This window comes from Macaca thibetana, chromosome 9 (assembly GCF_024542745.1).
Source record: "Macaca thibetana thibetana isolate TM-01 chromosome 9, ASM2454274v1, whole genome shotgun sequence".
NCBI classification, from domain to species: Eukaryota; Metazoa; Chordata; class Mammalia; order Primates; family Cercopithecidae; genus Macaca; species Macaca thibetana.
Window position 1 is genome coordinate 30,642,974 of NC_065586.1, and position 20,486 is coordinate 30,663,459.

At 36.5% G+C, this 20,486-nt stretch overlaps 1 protein-coding gene across 9 annotated transcripts in view; it reads right to left on the reverse strand.

Moving 5' to 3' along the window:
* The window catches only part of ZNF438 (zinc finger protein 438), a 178,904-nt gene that overhangs the window by 20,108 nt on the left and 138,310 nt on the right, over window positions 1–20,486 (reverse strand). For 8 of the 9 annotated variants that reach the window (XM_050805630.1, XM_050805628.1, XM_050805626.1 and 5 more), the window contains one exon: window positions 11,521–11,588. In XM_050805630.1, coding sequence (XP_050661587.1) covers window positions 11,521–11,557 — 37 coding nt within the window. In that variant the 5' untranslated portion in view covers window positions 11,558–11,588. Of the gene's footprint in view, window positions 1–5,715; window positions 5,809–11,520; window positions 11,591–20,486 lie in introns of those variants that run through there. The other variant, XM_050805635.1, reaches the window with a different exon arrangement.

The window sequence follows — 20,486 nt, forward strand, 5'->3', positions numbered from 1 at the left end:
CCATCTCAATGTTGAGGAAAGAAAGATCATTTTGAACAACCTTTTTCCAATCAAAGTGCAACTGTTAGGAGAGAGAGACATGTCTTTCTTCTAAGAGAAATCTACAGCATGGTCACTGGAGAGGTAGTTAATGAACTCACACATAGCAACACGCAATGCCCTATAGAACTGTATCTATGGCCTTCTTTTAACAGAGCTTCTGGTGACCAAATCAGGCTTACACCAGAATCTGACTTTATTGAAGCAACAATTACACAATAGATTTAATGACACTTTTAAGCAGTGACAAAGTAATTTTTTGATGAGTAAAAATGAAGAAAAAAATGACTAAGGTCTTTCATAATTTTAAAAATAATACACATTTCTTAGATACTTCTTAATCTTACACCACCTTCTTCTAAAACTGACAACACTAAAGAACATTAGGACTGAAAGAAAAGTCTAAAATGCTAAAGGAATTTCTAAATTCCTCATGTGGCAAGTCCTGCTCCTTTAGTAAACTTGAGAATACATCAGTGCTGAGGTGTAATGATCTGGATCTGAGGAATTTTCTTTTTGTGGGAGGCTGGGGGAGGAGTTCCTCAGAGAAAACAAGACAAACTGCATTACATGTATGATAGAGAGTAGACGTCTGGCTTTGTTGTTTCTATTTATTATACTGCTGGAATGAATTTGAGCAAGATAACAATCCTTCAGCCTTCCTGGTCATAGTTTCCTGTCTTTAGCAAGAGAGGATTAGATTAGATTAGTGTTTCTCAAAGTAGGGCTTGCAGAACCTCAAGGAGGGTCCCAAATACTCTTTTCATACTCAAATCAAGATGGCCTTTGCCTTGTGACGACATTTGCACTTGTTGCGCTGTGGGGTAAAACTTCTCTAGCAACTTAGCCAAGTAAGGTAGCGCCCACAAACTGTTCAAGCAGTCCTATACTTCACTGTGGCACTCTCACAGTGGAACAACAAAAAAGCAGTACAAAATTTTAGTTTTATAAAATTTTGGTCCTTGAGTACATGCCTTTTTAACATTCTGTGATGAAATCGTTTGCAGTCAAAGTACACGTCTGCTTCATATGGAAATAGGACTGTTGTCCTGAGGACAAGCACTCGATTCAGCCCTGAAGCTGACCTGGCTACTTTTTTCATGGAATACCATTTTTACTTGAAAAAATGGCTGACAGACGTATGTTGAAATATGTTGAATGAACATATTAAGACTTGGGTATCTGGCAGACATTTTCTCAAAAGTGAATGAATGGAGCTTGGCATTACAAGAAATAACTTCTAACAGTATTTGTTGCCAATGATAAAAGTCATTTTCTTTCAAGTGGCAATTGGAATTTTGGAAAATCTGAATTCACCACCAGCAGCTTGAAGCTTCCCAGTAGTTACTTTTCAGATAAATCTGGTGCTTATGGGCGCGGTGGCTCACGCCTGTAATCACAGCACTTTGGGAGGCTGAGGCGGGCGGATCACGAGGTCAGGAGATGGAGACTATCCTGGCTAACACAGTGAAACCCTGTCTCCACTAAAAATACAAAAAATTAGCCGGGAGTGGTGGCGGGCGCCTGTAGTCCCAGCTACTCGGGAGGCTGAGGCAGGAGAATGGCGTGAACCCGGGAGGTGGAGCTTGCAGTGAGCCTCGATCGCGCCACTGCACTCCAGCCTGGGCGATGGAGCAAGACTCTGTCTCAAAAAAACAAACAGAAAAACAAAAAAAAACTGGTGCTTACATTAATGAATGCTTTTTAAAATATTGTACAATGAAGTATATGGGAGATTTGCATAACACACTGAACTAGTGTTTTCTAAATGACCAGTTTAGTTTAACGTCACATGCATCAATAAAAGAATCACTCAAGTATGAGACCCAAAATGTAATAGAATACAAAAGTACATGGACAGGGTTTCAAATTTCACAGTACAACTAAACTGAAAGAAGTTTACGTCTGACAAATTTTGGCGTAGCATCAAAGAAAAATATCCATGATTATCTGAAAAGCCTACCAAAATATCCCCTTCCTTTCTGACTATTGGAAAGTCAACTTTTTAAAAAGCATGTCAACATATACAATATCACAACTGACTGAATGCAGGACTAGCTATGTGACTCAAACTATGAGTCTCTTTAATGAAGCCAGAATTTAAAGATATTTGCAGAACATAAATCAATGCCAGTCTTCTCATTATTAGTATTATGTTTTTACCTTGGAAAAATATTTAGGTTGGTGCAAAAGTAATTGCGGTTTTTGTCATTAGTTTTATAGTATGGTCAATTTCATTAAACTAGGTTATTTTTGTTAAGATGTAATGAGCTTATTGCTATTTCAAAATAAATCCATAAATATATTTTTCTTTTTATGATCACTAAATATTGACAGCTACAACTCATACAAGCAAATGCTCTTTAGAGTCCTCAATAATTTTTGAGAGTGTAAAAGGTCCTGAAGCTACAAAGTTTGAGAGCAACTGAATTAGATGAAATCTAACTTACTACGTCTTTTGAGATTCTATAATTGTGTGTGTGTATGAGTGAGTGGGTAGGTTTGTGTGAATGAGAATAGAAAATCAAATCTAGAAATGTTTTACTTTTTGTTGTTAGGTTTTATTCCCTTCACCTTTGTTTCCTTGAGAATATAACATGGCAGATCAATAGGAGAGAGTTTTGATAATAAAGTATTAAAAGGCAATTCATCCTAACACAAATATTAATTATAATTAAAATATCACTAGCTGTCAATGTTAGACTATGAACCAAATAAAATGCTTGACAAAAATGTTATATAATGTTTCAGAAACTTATCTTATTTGAATTTATATTTATGGAATATCAGATAAGTTATATTCAAATGACATTTATATTTTCCCCCAATTTTAAGAAATATCATCACAAGAAACTCTTGGTAGTATATAATCTTTTCAAAAAACAGAGCAGTGTTTTTAAAGAATTTGTTTTTGTTTTTGTTTTTTTTTTTGAGACGGAGTTTCGCTGTTGTTGCCCAGGCTGGAGTGCAACGGCACGATCTCAACTCACTGCAACTTCCGTCTCCCCGGTTCAAGCAATTCTCCTGCCTCAGCCTCCTGTGTAGCTGGGATTACAGGTGCCTGCCACCCCACTCAGCTAATGTTTTGCATTTTTAGTAGAGATGGGGTTTCACTACGTTGGCTAGGCTGGTTTTGAACTGCTGACCTCATGTGATCTGCCCGCCTCAGCCTCCCAAAGTGCTGGGATTACAGGTGTGAACCAGTGCACCCGGCCTGAAGGATTTTTTTAAACAAAAAGTATTCAAAATCATTTAAAATTATTTTATCCAAACAAAAGTAATCACAAGTTGCTCTTCCTTATTAATACAAGTTAGATGCTGGAATCTATAAATGTTTTTAGGATTTTGGTGCCCATTAATTTAAAGACAAGAGCAATATGTTTACTCTATTAAAAGCATTACTAGATTTATGAATTTCTATTCCTATTGCTATTGGATTTTTAAAAACAGAAAATGCCTATCCTTTATTTTTGGCTGCATAACATCCTAAATACCCCGGTCAAACTACTTTGCTTTTATCCCTGCTCGACCCACCACGCTAACCATCTGCATAAATAAAGATGCAAGCATCTGCCATATTGCAAATGGTCTCAGGGGCAGATGTTTCCATCCTTGTGTTCATGTCACTGGGGCTGGGTACATTATTTGAACAGATGTACACAATCTGAAAGTGTTGTGTCCCACAGTGAAATGTCTCCAACTGCTTTCTATCACAGTACATAAATGCTATTTGCACCTGCATTTATGTTAATGATATAAACGCAGCAGGGGTTTTGACAAAGTGAGATGTGATGCTATGAAATATATTTACATGGTTAATTGGAATTTCTGAGAGACTCTGCTGCCAAACGGCCACACTGGCAATGATACATACCCAAGTAAATTATCTGATTACCAGCCTGCTTTTTAAGCCACAGAAATACAGCTATTTCGGCCGGCCACAGTGGCTCACGCCTGTAATCCCAGCACTTTGGGAGGCAGGCAGATCACCTGAGGTCAAAAGTTTGAGGCCAGCCTGGGTACCATGGTGAAACCCCGTTTCTACTAAAAATACAAAAAATTAGCCGGGTGTGGTGGTGTGTGCCTGTGATCCCAGCTAGTTGGGAGTCTGGGGCAGGAGAAACGCTTGAACCAGGGAGGCGGAGGTTGCAGTGAGCCGAGATCGTGCCATTGCACTCCAGCCTGGGCAACAAGAGCCAAACTCCATCTCAAAAAAAAAAAAAAAAAAAAAAAAAAGAAAGAAAGAAATACAGCTATTTCAAACAACAAAAATAATCATAATCTAAATTTACTAATATTTTAAACTCTAATATTTTATTTCAACTTCCATATATGGCTGGTCTACTTTATGGTTTTAGGCCACCCAGGTCATTTCCATTTATTCTAAAAGGATATTTCTACAGGCATGTGTGTGTTTTCCATTTGTTCTTCTGTCAACAGTATAACATACTAATAATACACAATGGTATTTTGTAGAAGTTATTACATCGGAAAGTTCCAATTTCCAACATTAAGGAGTTAACCAAAACCAGCTTGCAAATGTCAATCTGTACTTGCTCTGCAGCATAAAATGGTACCAAAAGTCCAAGAACAGCATTTACACTACTTGTTAAGATCAAAATGTTTCCATATGAATATCGCATATTTGGAAACATAATATTTTGGTAATACACAGGGAATGATATTTTCCCCCAATAATGAGGTCATAAAGCAATGTTAACCACTAAATTCAAAGCATCGAATTACAGTGGTACTCCTTGCTACTGTGCGTTCAATGTGAGGGCTGGAGAGTCACAGATCTTGCAACAGCAGTTTTCTTTGTAGCTTTACCGAACTAAGAATTTATGGTCACCTTCAAATAATATATTACTTTATTAACTTGAAGTTTATAATATTAACTATGCACAAAGTCATTTTATCTGAGAAAAAATCATAAAAAATAGTTTTTATTCTGCACATTATCCTGATGCTTCTACTGTGCTTTCAAAGTATTTTACAAGGCGTATTAATATACAGTTGATTCTCGTTATTTGCAGATTCTGTATCTGTGAATTTCCCTAATTGCTAAAATTTATTTTTAACCCCAAAATCAATACTTGTGGTGCTTTCATGGTCATTTATGGACATGTGTGGAGAACAAAAAAGTTTGAGCCACTTGACATGCAAATTCCCAGCTGAGGCAGAACAAGATGATGTCCTGCTTTCTTCCTTCAGCTCTCATACTGTAAACACACATACTTCTTGCATTTCAAAAACTGCCACTTTTTTTTGCACTTTTTGTGCTTTTTCTTGGTGATTTTACTGTTTACTTATGGTCTCCAGCATAGTGCTGGGTGCTGTCTAGTGCTCCTACACACAAGACAAGTGTGATGTGCTCTACGGAGAAAACACTTGTATTAGAGAAGCTTTGTTGAGGCATGAGTTATAGTGCTTTTGTCTCTGAGTTCAATGTTAAAAAATTAACCCTGTCTATTAAAGTATTTTTTTTTAACAGAAATACACTTATAACAAGGTCATGTATCAGTTGTTGACAAAAATGTTGTGATTAGAGGCTCACAGGAACCTAAACTTGAATATCCCCTGGGAACAAATGGCTCAGTATTTGCTAATTCAGTATTCCTAATAACCTTCTAGAAAATAAATACTACAAATAATGAGAATGAGAATCAACCATACCTACTGCATTTGACCGTTACAGGGCAAGAATTACTATCCCCATTGGAAAGACGAAGGGACTGAGGTTTACTGATTTGGCCAAAATCACAGAGCCTAAAAAGCAGCACATAACAATGACCAGAGCTCAGCTGTCCAGATCAGTGTTCTTCCACCAGATGGAGAGGAAAGGGGAGATATGGGCAAGGAGGAAAAGAAAAAAATAGAGAGCTTAAGAAAATAGCTTTCATACCATGTTCGAAACAGTGAAACTACGATTAGATAACAAGAGTAAACCACTTTCAGGTTAAATCCCCATAAAAGGAAACCCCTGCTTGGATAGGCAGCCCAGTGTTATTAATTACAACAGCTGCAAGAGAGAAGAGCTTAGTTTGGTTTTACTTTCCTCCGCCTTTGCTTCTTTTGCTGTCTCTTCAAAGGCAATAAATACTTGTTAAATGAACATTTGCTTTCATTGGCTTTAGAATTCCATCCACTTTGGTGCTTCATTAAAAAAAAAAAGATTACAACATTTTCACAGCATCAGATGTGATTTATAAAAACTGTTTCAGGGTTTAAGACATTTTATACATAATTTAATATGCATTTGAGAGACTACTACATGCAGGGGTGCTTTAAACCCTGCTAAAGACAGAAAATTCATCAAGAACTTTATAAAAGACCTAACTGATACTAAGTCCAAAATAAGTAAGATCTTTTCCCCAAACTTTAAAAATGATATGAGTATTAACTAGCTCCTCCCTAAGTGTGCCTTACTTGAGTTCTAATATCCTATATTCATGAATACCAAAATTTTAGGTCTGTAAGCTATAAGTATATACTTTTATGTCTGCAAGACATAGAATACATTTTTAGACAGTATCATAACTATTTATTTTTTATTGAATCAGAAAATCTAGGGTTTTTTTAAAGGATTCAAATATGAATTCACATGATAGTAATGGCCTTGGCTTTGCAGTCCAATCATGTACAGATTTGGGAAATCAGTAGTAGCTGTACAGCACATGCCCAGCTAACTGCAGTGGGTCCAGAGGGGGCCGCCTGTGTGTCTGCCTCAAAGCATTTGCTCTCTCTCCATCCCCATTTCTTACTTTTATGAAATAGAAATAGCACTCACAATTTGAAAGCTTCCTTTAAATAATACAAATGTTATGACAGAGTTGAGAAAAGTGGTAGAAGAACTGTATAAGAAAACTTTTCTACCTGCAGAAGATTTGTCTAGGAAGTGGCAAACTTAACTGTAAGGCTGACAAGTGACTAAGAATTGAGAGACTCGGTGGGGCGCGGTGGCTCAGGCCTGTAATCTCCGCTCCTTGGGAGGCTGAGGAGGGCGGATTACGAGGTCAGGAGTTCGAGACCCAGCCTGGCCAACATGGTGAAACCCCGTTTCTACTAAAAATACAAAAATTAGCCAGGCGTAGTGGCTCGCTCCTGTAGTCCCAGCTACTAGGGAGGCTGAGGCAGAAGAATCGCTTGAACCTAGGAGGTGGAGGTTGCAGTGAGACAAGACTGCACCACTGCACTCCAGCCGGGGTGACAGAATGAGACTCTGTCTCAAAAAAAAAAAAAAAAAAAAAAAAAGGAATTGAGAGACTCCACTAAAACAGACTCTCACTTGACTTAAATGAAGACTCCTTCCTGACCAATGAACAATGGGGTTTGCATTAACCAACTGTGTAGGAACTTAAAATTCATTCTGACTACCCAAGATACAAACTTCAATGATCAACTGGCATAATCACAGTGAACTACCTCTTCTTAGCACATAAAACACATACATTGTCCCTGTCAGAGAATCATTTGGTAATACTGCTCACCTGTGTGAGTTTTCTTATATGGCACGTAAATAAATTTACTTGCATTTTTAATTAGTGTGGTGACTGTCTTTCACCAAATCTAAATAGTTGGCCTTATTATGTTGTTTTCATGCCTCTTTTTTGAAAAACACAGTTTAGTTCATCATTTGAAAATATCAGACAAAAAAAGGAATATGGAAAACTAAATCATATCCCTAAATCCTGAAAGAATGATATAGAAAACTACAACAAAATAAGTCTCATGAACTTCTCAAAATTCTATAAATTATATTCTCACACAGAAAGGAATAACGGTGACACTAGGTTATAATAGAAAACCTATAATATAGTATAACTTATCATTAGAGTGATAGCACAATGTTAAATCTCTTTATCTGAAATTAGATAACATTTAAGTAGAAGAAACCAGAATTTTAAATTTGTTTTCTCTGTTAATAATGCTGCCAGTTCTTCCTAGCTTTAAACCCCCTGGCCTAAATTCCACTTGCTTGACTTGTACATATATGTTAATATCCTGAACAAATGTCATCTCTTCCATTGTGTTTCCTGACCAGCCTCAAAATCTTTAGCTTAACCAACTGTACTTTCATTCTGATTTTCAAAGTATGTCATACTCACTTCTAGTACAGCATTAGTCATGCTTTATTCTAGTTAAGGACATGCATATATGCTGTTCCAACAGGATTTTAGAGCCTAAAAGCTCAGGCTCTGTATGACTTACCTTTGGATTCTTCACAGCATCTGATAGTTCCTGGTACAAATTACCTTGGTGATCATTAAACCTGCTTCTACCATATGAACTTTGTTTGGGGACAGTATGTTGGTACAGCATATTTTCCTTAATTTAAGGCTCACAACTCTGTTGGTAATGTCTTATCTAAATTTTATACAGAAATGCATATAATATGTGTGTATGTGTTTATAAGTTGGAAATTCAAAGGTATCATAATTTATAGCTAGCCATCAATGGTTTGTTAAATAAATCAATCTGCATTTAATAAATAGCATGTGCCCAGCAAACTTCTCATGTCACACAAATTATGTACATGTAATTAAACAAATATATATGTAATATATATGTATACGTGTGTGTGTGTATATATATATCAGACAAAATATATATATATATTTAGAGACAAAGTCTTGTTCTGTTGCCCAGGCTACAGTGCCATGCATGGCATGATCACAGCTCACTGCAGCCTCAAACTCCTAGGCTCAAGCAATCCTCCTAGCTCAGCCTTCCAAGTACCTGGGACTATAGGCATGAGCCATCATGCCCAGCTAATTTTGAAATTTTTTTTGTAGAGATGGAGTCTTACTATGTTGCCCAGGCTGGTCTCAAACTCCTGGCCTCAAGTTATCCTCCCAACTCGGCCTCCCAAAGTGCTGGGATTATAGGTGGGAGCTGCTACACCTAGCCATAAATTATATTTGATCATAAACAGAATCATAATAAATCTGATGCTTTTGTTAAAACATATTAATATTAACCTAAGACATACAGAAAGCATTTGAATGAATGAATAAATTAATAACTGGGCAATTCTTAGGCGTTACACATATTCATATACCTAATTTTTCCTTATAGATGTAATTTCCCATAATTTAAGTTATAATTTCTGCTCACTTTGATTTAAAATGGCTTTAAGCATTCATATGTGTAATTAAGCATAGTATTTTTGATCAGAGAAGAAAAAGGAGATGATCAAAAATTATTAGAAATATTCTTTATAAATTTTAAATTATAAATTATTCTAAATTCTTATAGAAATATTCTTTATGAATTAAATATTCTTTATAAGTATTCTTTATAAATATATGTTCTCTATAATTTATATAAATATTCTTTATAAATTTTTTGATAGATCTGGGTTCAAATCTTGGATCAGTCACTTACTTGTTGGTGGTCTTGGCAAAAAATACCTAATCTTGAACTTGTAAAATAAGGTTTACGTCTAACTTATTGTGAAGATTAAATAAAATAAAGGATGTAAAGTTGTAGGCAGAATGATATCACACTGGAGGCACATGATTTAGGTTTTCTAAGGCTATTACATCTCCTCTGTTAAATTCCAGGATTGGGCTTAAGCATCTTTAGTCCCAGAAAAGATTGGTGAGGAGGTTCACTTGAGCTCTGGGTAGGGCAAAGGGGTCTTACTTTCTGGTCAATGGAGGTATCCAAGCTTAAGTTATAGCCCAGGGAGGTAGACATCAGAACAAAACAAACTGTGATGAGAATCAAAGCAGCCAAGAGGTGTGAGTGCTTTCTCCCTCTGTATCAGCCAGAGCCAAGTGGCTCGTTGTTTACTCATATAGACTCACCTTTTTAGAGCCTGAAAGGAACACTTAGTCATTCTCGATTTTTAAATGAGAAAACTGAGGCTCAGTGGCAAAATAACTTTGCCTGGGGTTCCACAGCTGTTTGGAGGCAGGTCTGGAATGGAGTCCAGCTTTCCTGATACTTGTTCCATTATTTTTACTGCTAAGCCTCTCCTCGCTTACTTGGATAAAAGAAGGTAATATCAGCTTGGACACCGAATATCAAACCCTTGATCAGCTACCTAGGGCTCCACAAATCTTCCAGAGAATATATACCAAAGAACACTCAAGGAAAACACATGCTCTTGATTTCTAGTTGGGGTTTCCCATCTCCTTCCTTGCCCTAGTGTTCCCGGCTGGATTTTGTGTGAGTCTCAGGGACTCTCACTCTCCCTTGGGATAAATTCCTGGATAACAATCAAACCAAGCGGTCTGCTTCCTGCTTACTCCTCATGGGTCTCCTTGGAGCATGTTTGGCCTTCCAAGGTCATTAGGCATTCCCAAGCAAGAGGCAGCCTCATGGCCATCTCACTGACCAGTCTCAAAGATGAGGAGGTCCCAGATATTAATAATAGTCATTAAGAACGGTAGTTTTATCATCATATCAGTGCCTACTACACAAACAACAATATGCTGGGTGATTTACATATGCTATTTCCTTTAGTCTCCACATATCCTATAGAGTGGGACTTATTATCTTCATTTTATAGATTTACAGATGTGGAAGCTGAGTTCAAGTGATATACCTAAGGTTTTACAATTAAGTGGTAGGACTGAGTTTCAAATCCAGATTCCATGCGCTCAAGAGTTATGATACTACCCTTCTCACTGACAGAGATCAGAGTGTCTGCTCTATTTAAGGGCCCTTCATAACAAGTTCCCTCCTTTTACTAAAAGCTACATGTTCCACTAAGACAGCCTAATTTTGCCTCATTAAAGATATGTCTTTTTTCTCACACACATCAGAACTTCTCTTCCGTGTGGAAGAAACTAGATAGGGCAGGGAAAGACTGGGATTTCTCCCTGGGGTTAGAGTGTATCCTTTATGGTGAGGATAATTTAAATACTCTTGATTAAGAAAGGACTCTACCTCCATCTGGAGGTCCAGGTTCTTCTGGAAGGTCCAGAAGTGCCTGTTAAAAAATCATTATTTTATTTTTTATACATTGTATAGAGTAAAAGAGTTTTTCTATTTCTTTTAAAATGGATTATCAGGGGAAACAGGTCAAAGAAATGTATACATAAATTCTATATCCTCTAAGTGTATGTCTACAGATGTGTGTATGAATATGTATGCATATATTCTTCTACTCACTAAAATACTTGTGTTATTTTGCTTCAATAAAGCCAATACTTTTTAATTTCATTGATATCTGTTAGTGCCAGTTAACTGCCAGTGAATAAGAAGCAGGGCTCTGTGAGTTTTGGGTGGAATGAGATGGCCCTGCTCTCAAGGAGCTACAGCCTAGAAAAGGAGACAGGTCCTTAAACCTCAGGAATCCATATACACTCAAATTATTTACCAAAAGAAATGAGTTTTCATATATAATTATAATTTTTGTTTTTAATTCTAAGAAATAAGTTACCTTATGATTAGAGGTCAATGATATTCAATGTATTAAATTAAAACTATAACAGACACATCACCATTTTCCTCAGCAGTTTATCTTACCTTCATCTTTTGGTGGTACTGCTAAAGAATTCTGCATTATGATGTACTGGATTTGAATAGTATCTTTCCTAAAAATAAGCAAGCACAAATAAGTATTAGAAAGTAATTGAGAGAGCATGTTAATGCATACTAAATATAGAAATTCTAAGCTGTTTTTTAAAGTTTGTTTTATAACTACACGAGTAATAAAAAATGCATTGAGTTATTAAGAATTTATTTCTTCTCATTTTTCTACAAACAGGATTTTATTGGATGTACTAGAATGGACTTGGAGATAGATGCAACGACACATCAGGGGCCTTACTCACATTTCTGCTCTCATGGGGTCATGTGTAAGTAGGCAAAGTTAGGATTCTCTGAAAATATACTCTCTGATAATTGATTCATATACTTTAAGAACAAATAGCTAAAATGCTTAACAGTTTAAAGGTACTATAGTTGCAATATAATCATTTGATGAAATATAACTCAGTCATTAAAATGCAACTGTGAAGATTACGTAGCAACATAAAAAAGGTTAATGATGCGATGCACTGGATGAACATGCTAAATGACAGACACCAGCATTACAAATATACAAAAAATAAAGGCACAGGAAAACACACGGAAGAAAATATGTCAATATATAAATTTACAGTGTGTTTGGTGATGGAATTACAGGTGTTCTCCCCCATTCCCCACATTTTAGCTATTTTCCAAATTGTGAGTAATGTAGTATTCCATATTAATAAAATATCTGAATAAGGCAACTCAAATCTTTGAAAAATAGAAGTAATTTTTTTTATAAGTTCTTAAACAAAAAAGAGTTTCTAAGCATGACACCAAGTACAGAGCCCATTAAGGTAAAGACTGATGAATTTTTTGGTTTAAAATTTTAAATATTTTTAAAGTAAGAAAATTGGACAAAATTAAAAGGCATGATTACTACTTCTAGCCAAGATGGAGTAACAGAGACCAGATTCATGCTTCTGCCTGAAACAACCAAAACACAGACAGAATATATGAAACAATGTTTTCAAAACAGTGAACATCAGTGGTAGAAGCAGGAGGCAGAGAAATTCTAGGCAGACAGGGGCGGGTCCCCCGTGAAACGGCACCTTCAAGACAAAGTAGCCCGAAACCTGCGGCCCAAGGTGAGAACTTCTATCCCTGTTTGCCTGTTCTCTCCTGATTGGTTCTTTCTGAATAATGTCTTTTCACCAATCGAATGTTGCCTTTTCCAAAACTACCCATGGCTTGCCCTGCCCCCCATTCTGTGCCTATAAAGACCCTGGACTCAGTCAGTAGAGGAGAGAAGCAGCTTGACTGAAGAGAAGCAACTTGACTTCAGGGGGACGGCTGCACTTCAGAGAAGAGACAGCTTAATTTTGGAGAGACGGTTTGACTTCAGGGAAGACTACCTGACCGTCCCGTCCTTTCCAGCTCCTCTCTCCGCTGAGAGCCATCCATCGCTAAATAAAATTATCTGCCTCCACCATCCTTCAAGTGTTGGCACGACATCATTCTTCTTGGACACCACACAAGAGCTTGGGACCCACTGGATGTAGGTACCCCAAAAGGCTGTCACACTAGCCCTTGCTGGCGGAGTATAGACGCCCCACCTGACAAGACAAGGGGCCCACTGAGCTGGTAACACACTGCGGTCCACAAATGGCAAAACTAAGCTAAGAGAGCACTGCAGCATGCCCTTTGGGATTTCGGGGATCACAGGCACTCCCACCTGGGCACCGCCGCAAGGTGTGCATGGAGCGTGCTCCTGCCAGCACCCAAAGCAACCAGCCTGATCCTGCTCTCATTTGCTCACGAGCTCCCTCCCTCCTGCAAGGGGCTGAGTGTGGTGGGCTGACTAAACAGGTCATCCCCATTGCAAACCTGACAAAGGGGTCAAGAAAAATCCTGCATCATCATGTCAAGAAAAACTGATCCCTGAGAGCCAGGAAACAATTGCAATGAGCCCTATGGCAACAACTGTGATGAGCTCTATGTGAGGAAAGATCCTTGCAGAGATTTCCAGAATACTGGAAAAGAGGGCTACACACAGAGCACAACAGAGAGGGTCCTTGCTGGGTTATTTACCTTTGTAATGATCAACACAGGCAAGTGAGGAAACACCCCAAGACCAGGGAAAGGTTCAAGGTACACTACAGTCACAGAAGAACAGGAATATTGCCTGTTGCCATTAGCTAGGGTGAAAAAACTCACAATTCACAAAGGAATGGGTAGAGTACACAGAAGGGTCTTGCCTTAGTAGGGGGGAATACTTAATTCTAGACTGTGTATTTCTCTGGTTTCATATAAATCTTAAATCAAGACATGAAAAAATCAAACTGTTTCAAATTATTTTAACTATGTGCCAGAACAAATCACAAAATATTTACAGAAATACAAAAATATCTACCACCAAATAAAGTAAAATTCATAATGACTGACATTTAATGAAAATCATCACGCATGCAGAAATGCAGAAAAATATGATCCATAATTTAGAAAACAATCAAAACTGACCAGGACTGACACATATTAGAATTAGCAGACAAGGACATTAAGTGTATAACTGTATTTCATACGCTCAAAATGTTAAGTACAGGTAGAAAAGATATGAAAAAATTCACATAAAATTTCTAGAGATAAAAACTATAATGTATAAGATGAAAAATATACTGCATGAAATTAATGGTACATTAGACATGTCAGAAGAAAATATTAGCAAATCTGAAGACACAGCTATCGAGACTACACAGAATGGAGAAGACAGTAAAATTAAAAAAACAAAAAACAAAAATCAGAATCGAGAGCATCAGTGAGCTGCAGGCCAACTTTAAGAAGATTAATATGCCAGTATTTGAAGAGGGGAGAGATGGAAGGGCAAAAAAATTATTTTTAAGAAAGAATGGCAGAACATTTTCCAGATTTGATGAAGCTGTGAACACACAGATCCAAACATCTCGAAACACCGATTCACAAGAAACATGAAACCATACTAAGGTATATCATTGCCAAACTGCTCAAAACTAGTGAAAAAAAAAGTTTTCAAAGGCACCCAGAGAAAAAGACACATTGCATATAAAGGAACAATGATAAGGGTAACAACAGATTTTTTACTATTAATAAAATGATGCAAGTCTGGCCAGGCGCGGAGGCTCATGCCTGTAATCCCAGCACTTTGGGAGACCGAGGTGGCACAGCACCTCAGGTCGGGTGAGACCAGCCTGACCAACATGGAGAAACCCCCGTCTCTACTAAAAATACAAAAATTAGCTGGGCATGGTGGTGCATGCCTGTAATTCCAGTTACTCGGGAGGCTGAGGCAGGAGAATCACTTGAACTCAGGAGGCGGAGGCTGCAGTTAGCCGAGATTGTGCCATTGCACTCCAGCCTGGGCAAAAAAAAAAAAAAAAAAGAAAGAAAAAAGAAAAAGAAAACAAACAAAAACAAAAACAGTGCAAGTCTGAAGACAATAAACAGTAAGAACAACTGTAATCTAGAATTCTTAGAACTCCAGGCCCTGATGTCTTCTCTAGTGACTTCTACTGAAAATCCTTCCAGAAAATTGAAAAGGAGGAAATGTTACTATCTAAAAAGTCAGCATTATCTAGATATCAAAACCAGACAAAACTATTACGAGAAAAGATTCCTGTGGCCCAATATCCCTCATAAGCACATATGCAAAAGTAATAAACAAACTTCTAGCAAATCAAATCCAACAATATGAGAATACACCGTGATCAAGTAGAGTTATCCAGGAATACACAATTGGTTTAACATTCAAAATAAATGTAATTTACCATCTTATTATGTTAAAAAAGAAAACTACACGATTATTTAAACAGATACAAAAATTGCATGTGATAAAATCCAACATCCATTACTGATAAAAATAAATCCTTTATAAATTTAGAAAGGAACTCCTCACTATGGTGAAACACATCTATTAATATGAGAAACTAAAGCTAAAATCATGCTAAATAATGAAAGACTAAATGCTTTCCCTCTACGTTCACAAACAAGAGAAGGATATCTATTCTCACCACTTCTATTCAACCCTGTATTGGAAGTTCTAGCCAGTGCAATAAAATAAAAATAAATAAAATGTATTCAGATTGTGAAGCAAGACTTAAAATGGTCTTTATTTGCAGATGACATGATTGTCTAATTAGAAAATTCAATAGAATCTACAAACAAAGCCCTTCTAACTAATAACTGAGTTTAGCAAGGTTACATAATACAAGATCAATATGCAAAAATAAATTATATTTTTGTATCCTAGAAATAATCAGCAATTGAGACAAAAAATCAGAAATTGAGACACCATTTATAACAGCATAAAAATGAAATAATTAAGGATAAGACTGGCAAAGTATGCAAAAGACCTATACACTGAAAACTAAAAAACACTCATAAAAATTTTAAAAGATCTAAACAAATGAAGAGATATACCACATTCAAAGGTTGGAAGACTCAATGTTGTTAAAATGACAATTTTCTTCAAATAGATATATAGATTCAATATAATCCTCATCAAAATCCCAGTAGACTTTTTGTAGAAATTAACCAATTTTTAAAATTCACATGAAAATAGAAAGAGCTCAGAATAATCAAAACTTCCTTAAAAAAGAAGAAACAAATTGGACTGATGCTACTTTAGTTTCAAGAAAGAGACATATAGATCAATGCAACAGAATAGAGAGTCCATAAATAAATCCACACAGATATGTATTTTCATGAAAGTCCAAAGGGAAAGCTGTGGAACATGAATAGTCTCTTCATCAAATGATGATGCTTTCTCTATATGCGAAAAACAAAAAAAGAACTTTGAGCCATACCTCACACCATATACAAAATTTGAAATGCATCATATAACCAAATGTAAAACACAAAACTTCTAAAAGAAAATACTGTGCCCTTTAGTCAGGCATAGGTATCTTAGACATGGCATCTGAAACATAATCCATAAAATAACAAACTAATGTGCTAAACTTCATCAAAATTGCAAATTTCTGCTCTTCAAAAGATACCAATAAGAGAATGAAAAGACAAGCCATAAATGGGAGAAACTATTTGAAAATAATCTGATAAAGAAATTGTATATAAAACTCTCAAAACTAAATAAGAAAACACATCTCCCAATTTGTAATGGGCTAAAGAGGTGAACATACACTTCTCCAAAAAAGATACATGGCTTGCAAATAAGAACATGAAAAGATGTTAGGCCGGGCGCGGTGGCTCAAGCCTGTAATCCCAGCACTTTGGGAGGCCGAGACGGGCGGATCACGAGGTCGGGAGATCGAGACCATTCTGGGAGATCGAGACCATTCTGGCTAACCCGGTGAAACCCTGTCTCTACTAAAAAATACAAAAAACTAGCCGGGCGTGGCGGCGGGCGCCTGTAGTCCCAGCTACTCGGGAGGCTGAGGCAGGAGAATGGCGTAAACCCGGGAGGCGGAGCTTGCAGTGAGCTGAGATCCGGCCACTGCACTCCAGCCTGGGCGACTGCACTCCAGCCTGGGCGACAGAGTGAGACTCCCTCTCAAAAAAAGAAAAAAAAACAAAAAAAATAAAGAAAAGATGTTCAACATCACTGGTTATTAAGAAAAGATACACCTGCCTTAGGATCCAGCTAATCCCTTCCTATCAACCCAAGAGAAACGAAAGCATATGTCTACACAAAAACTTGTACAAGGAATGTTCACAGCAGCTATAATTGTAGTAGTTCCAAGCCAGAAACAACCCAAATGTTCACCAACAGATGGAATATATAAACATACAATGGAACATTACTCAGCATTTTAAATGAACTGTTGATCTACATCACAACAGAAATGAATCTCCAAAAACATGATGCTATATGAAAGAAGATAGACATTAAAGAGCAATACTCTAGGATTCTACTTGCATAAGATTTTAGAGACTGTAAACTATAGTGGCAGAAAGCAGATCAATGGTTGCCTGGGGACAGGGGAGACAGAGAAGGTTGGGGGAGAGACTCTACAAGCATACACCCATCCACTGAGGTGAAGAATATATTCATTATCTTGATTATGATTAAGTTCCAAGGGTGTATACGTATGTCAAAATTTATCTCACTGTACTTTAAATATATGCAATTGACTGTATGCCAATCATATCTTAATATAGCTGTTAAAAATTAAAAGGTAAATATTGAGAAAAAATTTAAAAATTCTAATAGACATACAGACATTCATTTAACAGATGTTGTTTGTAGTGTTACTATGCACTCTGGAAAAGATATAGTAGACATGGTTCTTGTATTCCTGTCTAATATAAAAGAAATAACAATGAGATAATGCTCCACTATAAAAATGAGTAAGGACTTAAAAAATTTATAAAAGACAACATTTAACAAGTAATCATCAGAAAGAATGTTAAGACTTACTAAAAATCAAAGAATTGCAAATTTCTAAAATAATACTACTTTTTTGCCTCTAAATTGGCAGAAAAATAATACAAACTTTTGGAGAAGTCTGAGGAAAGGGGTATGCTCATTTACTTCCTGTATTATAGTTGGTACAAACTCTCTGGCAATGTGCATCCTGAGCCTTACAATTCTGCATTCCTTTTGGCCCAGACCTTCCTTCCTTCCTCATGTAGGAATTTTGCTCAAAAAATTATCATTGTAATGTGTAAAGCCATCATCATTATCATCATCCTCATTACCTTTAAAGAAATGTTAAGGGTGCTGTTTAAAATATACAAAAAATGCGAAACTTAGAATTAGGGTATATTTTTATAATAAAGCTATTTTTAAAAATGTTTCTTAAAATATTTAAAAATATAAAAAATGCTTATGACATGTTTTTGTATAAAAGGGCTGGTTATAGCGATGCGCTGTGGCTCACACCTATAATCCCAACACTTTGGGAATCAGAGGTGGGAGCATCGCCTGAGCTCAGAGTTTGAGACCAGCCTTAGCAACACAGTGAAACCCATCTCTACAAAAAATACAAAAACTGGCCACGTGTGGTGGTGCGTATCCATAGTCCAGATACTCAGGAAGCTGAGGTGGGAGGATCCCTTGACGACCGGAGGTTAAGGCTGCAGTGAGCCCTGACTGTGCTACTGCACTCACTGCAGCCTAAGTGACAGACTGAGACCCTGTTTTCATTCCAAAAAAAGGGTTGGTTACAGAGCAGTATGGTTCAGTTATTTTTTCATAACTCAAGAGAAAAATTACCCAATAATAAAAGTATGTATCTCTCAGTGGGGCATTAAAGTGCTACATAATCTTCCCTTTTATGCATATAAAGTGATACTACATAGTTTCCCCAATGAATAAATACTGCTTTTGCAATCAGAAAAAGGTTTTAATTTTCATTGTTTTGAAATACTATGTTAGAAAAGGAGTGCCATCAAAATAATTTTAACTGTATTCCTAATATCTTGGTTTTTCATGTAGGACACCCACTCAAATGAAATTGTATTGTCTTTTGCTGTGACATAAAGCACTGCTGCATTTAATTCTATTATAATTATTAAACACGAATAAATTATGTAATAAATATACCTAACACCTGTTAAAAAACGTTTGGATAGTTACAAAATATTGCATCCTCTGATTTGACTGGATAATAAGATAAATACGCTGGCGGAAAATATGCATTAAATAGTTACATAAAATCTAACAGTATTTAATAAATCTTATACTATGATTCCTTGGGTAAGTGTGCATTTTTACTCAAGGAATCATAATATAGCACTAACAGCCACTGCATCCTTCATAGTTTATAAGGAAAAACCTCTGAAAATTATAACCTGACTTTTCTTACTTAAATTACTGAAAAGTATATTAAATAGAAAAATCTATCAGAAAGGAATAAAAGAACGCAAACAGCGAATACAATCAATTATAGCAAGATCTAATACAATGTGCTTTATAAATCAGTTACATAATTTTCGTTTTAGTTAATAAGCCATATTTAAACACAGTTGTTTAAAAATGAAAATTAGGTGAATTGGTTACTTGACAAAGTGACAGCTTGATGGTGTTATAAATGAAAATTTTTCCATTTATTCCTTGTTGAAGAAACCTAAGGCAGACACTGCTTTGTCTCTGTTATGCTGCTTTGCTAAGGTTCCTAAAAATAAATGTAGATAAAGAAATGTAAGAGAATAAAAGAAAATAATTTGCTTCATGCTCAACATGCTGATTAACTTTAACCCATGTTGTGAGTACGTGTATAAGTGCATGCTCTTGCATGTGTATGTGGCCACCAGGCACAGAGTTGCAATGTAGATGTCAATGTAGATGATTATTTCTAGGAAACTATTTCCTAGGGAATAAACAAGTCATATATCATCACACTGACATACTATCATTCAGATAAATGCCATAACATAATAAATCTGGCCAGGATAACTTAAAACATGGAAATATAAAAAAGGTAATGAGTCTTTTAATGTCTCAGAGCTGGCAATTCTTAACAGGCTTTTCTTTATATATTAAGATAATGTTACTAACCTACCTTGATTGGGCAGCTGCTCTTTTGACAGGCCATCTTCTAGTTTTGATTCTACTGTTATTCTGTGCCTCTTGATTTTAAAGTCTAACATGTTGATAGTCACACAAGATCTTAGTTTCAGGCTAGAACCAGAGTCAGCAAAGCCATAGATGACAGCTTCACCTAGATTGTATTCTATACTGTAGCTCTTCTGCAACAAATGCGACTGTGTACTAGACCTATCACTAGGTAATTCACAAACACCTCATCCTCATACGAGGATCTGCACTGTTATCATCAAGTTCAGAAACTGAGGTGCTCAAAGAAAATTAAGAAACTTGCTCAAGGTCACTCAGATGGGCCAGAATTCATTCCCAAGGTATGTCTCATTTCCATGTATACCCTCTTCATGCTCTCCTGAGTGCAGCTTCTCCCTCTCTGCCCCTCATCCCTTTCCCATGCATACATGTACATATATACAAGTGTGTTCTGATGGAAATCAATGTAGAA